This window comes from Nestor notabilis, unplaced genomic scaffold (assembly GCF_000696875.1).
Source record: "Nestor notabilis isolate BGI_N333 unplaced genomic scaffold, ASM69687v1 scaffold29437, whole genome shotgun sequence".
Lineage (NCBI taxonomy): Eukaryota > Metazoa > Chordata > Aves > Psittaciformes > Psittacidae > Nestor > Nestor notabilis.
The window spans coordinates 1-2,772 of record NW_009936473.1 but is presented as its reverse complement, the minus strand read 5'-3'; the positions used below and the strand labels follow the sequence as shown (position 1 = coordinate 2,772).

Below are 2,772 nucleotides of genomic sequence, written 5' to 3'. Positions count from 1 at the left end.
TTTATTAGATCCCACAGAAAAATAACCAGTGACCATTCTAAAAAATTACAAAATAAAAGGGAAGGAATGCTTTGAAGACATGTCACGTAGGCAAATATTTAACACGAGTTAAATGACCCGAGCAAGGAATACCAAATGTGGTCATAAAACCCAGTTATTTCACTTAATTTGCGTCCAAGGACTTTAATTAAAAAAAAAAAAAATAAAAGAGGAAGAGTTTGCATCAAGAGATGAAAGACATTTGTCATTTAGCAGACACTCCTAGGAATGAGAGCACTTCAGCTCAGCGGGCTGACACCTTCCTTCAGTCACATCTGAGACGCTCTTTCTAGACTTTTTGCAGCATCTTTTAGTTTTCCAACTAAATCCTAAGAGATGAAACACTGCCTTAGAATATACATTTTTTTCAAAGGTCAGCTAAAGGAATATAGTTTGGGGTTTTTTTTATATATATGTATATATATATATATACACAGAGAGGCAAGGGAAACCAGCACCTTATATCACAAAGAAATGTTGCAACTGATGAACAACACCAGCAAGCCATTGAACAGCTCCCTATTTTACCATGTAGGAAGAAAAGCAGGAACTGAAGGAACACACCTTTTAACGTATATCATCTACCAAAATGGATCACTATTCTCAACGCAAAGATTTTCTCTTTAGGATGGCTGAGCTGATACTGCTCTGGGCTTTGAAGTACTACAGACATCTCTAAAATACTGAAAATACTTTGAGTGCAATTTTGTACTAGGACCATTCTCCAGCCAAAGCACCTCAGATTTACCTAGGTCAGCAACTGACCAAAAACACCCATTAGCAAGACAAGGGGAACTTTTGAGACACGCATTGAAAAAGCAGAGGCGTAAACCTGAAGTTTTAATATCTCACTTTTCCTTCCCCCTCCCAAGCCCTTTTCCCAAACCTCCACAGTTTGGTCACTTCCAAGCATTACAATACCCCCATTGTTCAGTTACACATTTAAATCGCTAAACAAAGATCAACGTTTGTTTCAGGACATTTCTTACATGTCATTTACACCACTGAAGAGCCTTCAGTTAGTTCTCATGACACATTTAAATCACTGATCCAGCTTCTTCAATCATTTTTCCAAAGCACGGGAAATCAGTTTCAGAAAAATGATGTCTATATATAACATTTCATAACTTCTGTAAGTTATATACAAGTTATGAAAACAGACAGGATGTTTATGCACATATGTAAAACACTCCCCATGCAACTAAAATCAGTTACTTTGCAACTTTATTTGAGGAGACAAGAGAACTACACTTGGACAATTTTAATAGAAGATTCTCCTCTCCCCTCCCGGACCTGGATATATATATTTTTTAATAATAATATATATTATTTCACTTTGCTTGGCAAGTTGTTAAAAACATTTACATCCACAACTGGAGCTAAGCACAGAAACAATGATGAAGGAAAGTAGTACCTGTAACTGTTCCATCGTGCAACTAAAACTAACATCTGGGTGCGATCCTGAATCACTGTTCTGAAAAAAAAACCAAAACCAAAACCCAAACAACAATGTCTGTTTTATTAAAAAAAAAGTACAGTGAAATTACTTTTTTTTTCCTCTGAGGGTGCTGGGGGTACAGTACCTCTACGTTTAAGGTCACCAAGTAAGAAGGCTGGTAAGTTTTATGAAGTTGATTGTTCTAAATTAAAGTCAAAGAGCACAGGGAAAAGTCAGGTCACAGCACCAAAACAGACTAAAGAAACCCCTCTCAATGTGTTCAAATTACCTTGATCTGATATTCCAAGCGCCAAGACACATCAGTTATATGTAGAGGAGATCTGCCTATGCTGAAAGACACAACAGTTACAAGCTCCCTATGCTACAACAGAACATCACTTTCTCAAACCATACATCAATAAAGAACTTTTTCACCATCCTTGTAATACTTCTTGAAAAGTTCAAAAAGTTTTCTTAATAGTAGAATTATGAAAAGAGGAGGAAAAGTTTCAAGAGCTGTTTGCTAAAGTTTGTTAAAAATTTTTTAATGGAACAATATTAATGGAACAATTAAATGACTTTAATCCACTAAAGCATGCAGAGGTGTTTTCCAGGACAGTTTCAAAGTAGCTGTAATTGCAACTACATATCTGTGCTGACCAATTGACCTACCTTCCCAATAGGATTTCCAATGCATCCTTGTTTTTCTGGAAGAAAAAAAAAAAAAAAAGATGATAAAAAATTGCTCAATAAATTCCTATGAGAGAAAGACAACATAAACATGTTAAAATTGGTTTAAAAACCTGATATTCGGTGCAAAACTGTTCTATTCGCTCTTTATCCAGTTTACAGTCTTCTAGACATGTGCTAGAGGGAAAAAGAATTTATGAGTTTTCTGTTAACATCAGCTCAGCAGTACAGTTTAAAGTAACAACTGCTAGAAAAATGGGGTAGCTTTGAAGTATTAGTACCTTATAGCAGATATGTCGGCATTCTGCTTTCCTGCCTCCAGAATACACATGGCAGCTGCAGCATGGCAATGTTTTAATACCGTAGGGTCAATATCTTTCAGGTCTGGATCGTCTAAAACAAATGAATGACTGATGACACACTCGCATGCCAAATCCCAGCACGCGGTACCAAGAGCTGCTGCTCGCCCTTTGAACGGTACCTTTCCACAAAACCTTCAAAAGGGAACAACATATTTGGGGGTTTGGAGCAAAAAGACGGCGCAAGTAGACAAAGTGCGAGGAGGAGGAAGAGAAGAGCTGAAGCACCGGCGGGTGCAAGCCGTG

General features: G+C 37.2%; 1 protein-coding gene across 1 annotated transcript; it reads right to left on the bottom strand.

Annotated features, from left to right (window-relative positions):
- Positions 1-308: 308 nt before the first annotated feature.
- On the bottom strand, positions 309-2,661 carry COMMD3 (COMM domain containing 3; the record flags this gene model as incomplete). The annotated part of the gene is made up of 7 exons (XM_010018365.1): positions 309-368; positions 1,454-1,513; positions 1,623-1,679; positions 1,767-1,827; positions 2,150-2,184; positions 2,281-2,344; positions 2,449-2,661. Coding segments are annotated over 7 exons (550 nt in total), but the record flags the coding sequence as incomplete, so codon positions are not given.
- Positions 2,662-2,772: the final 111 nt, after the last annotated feature.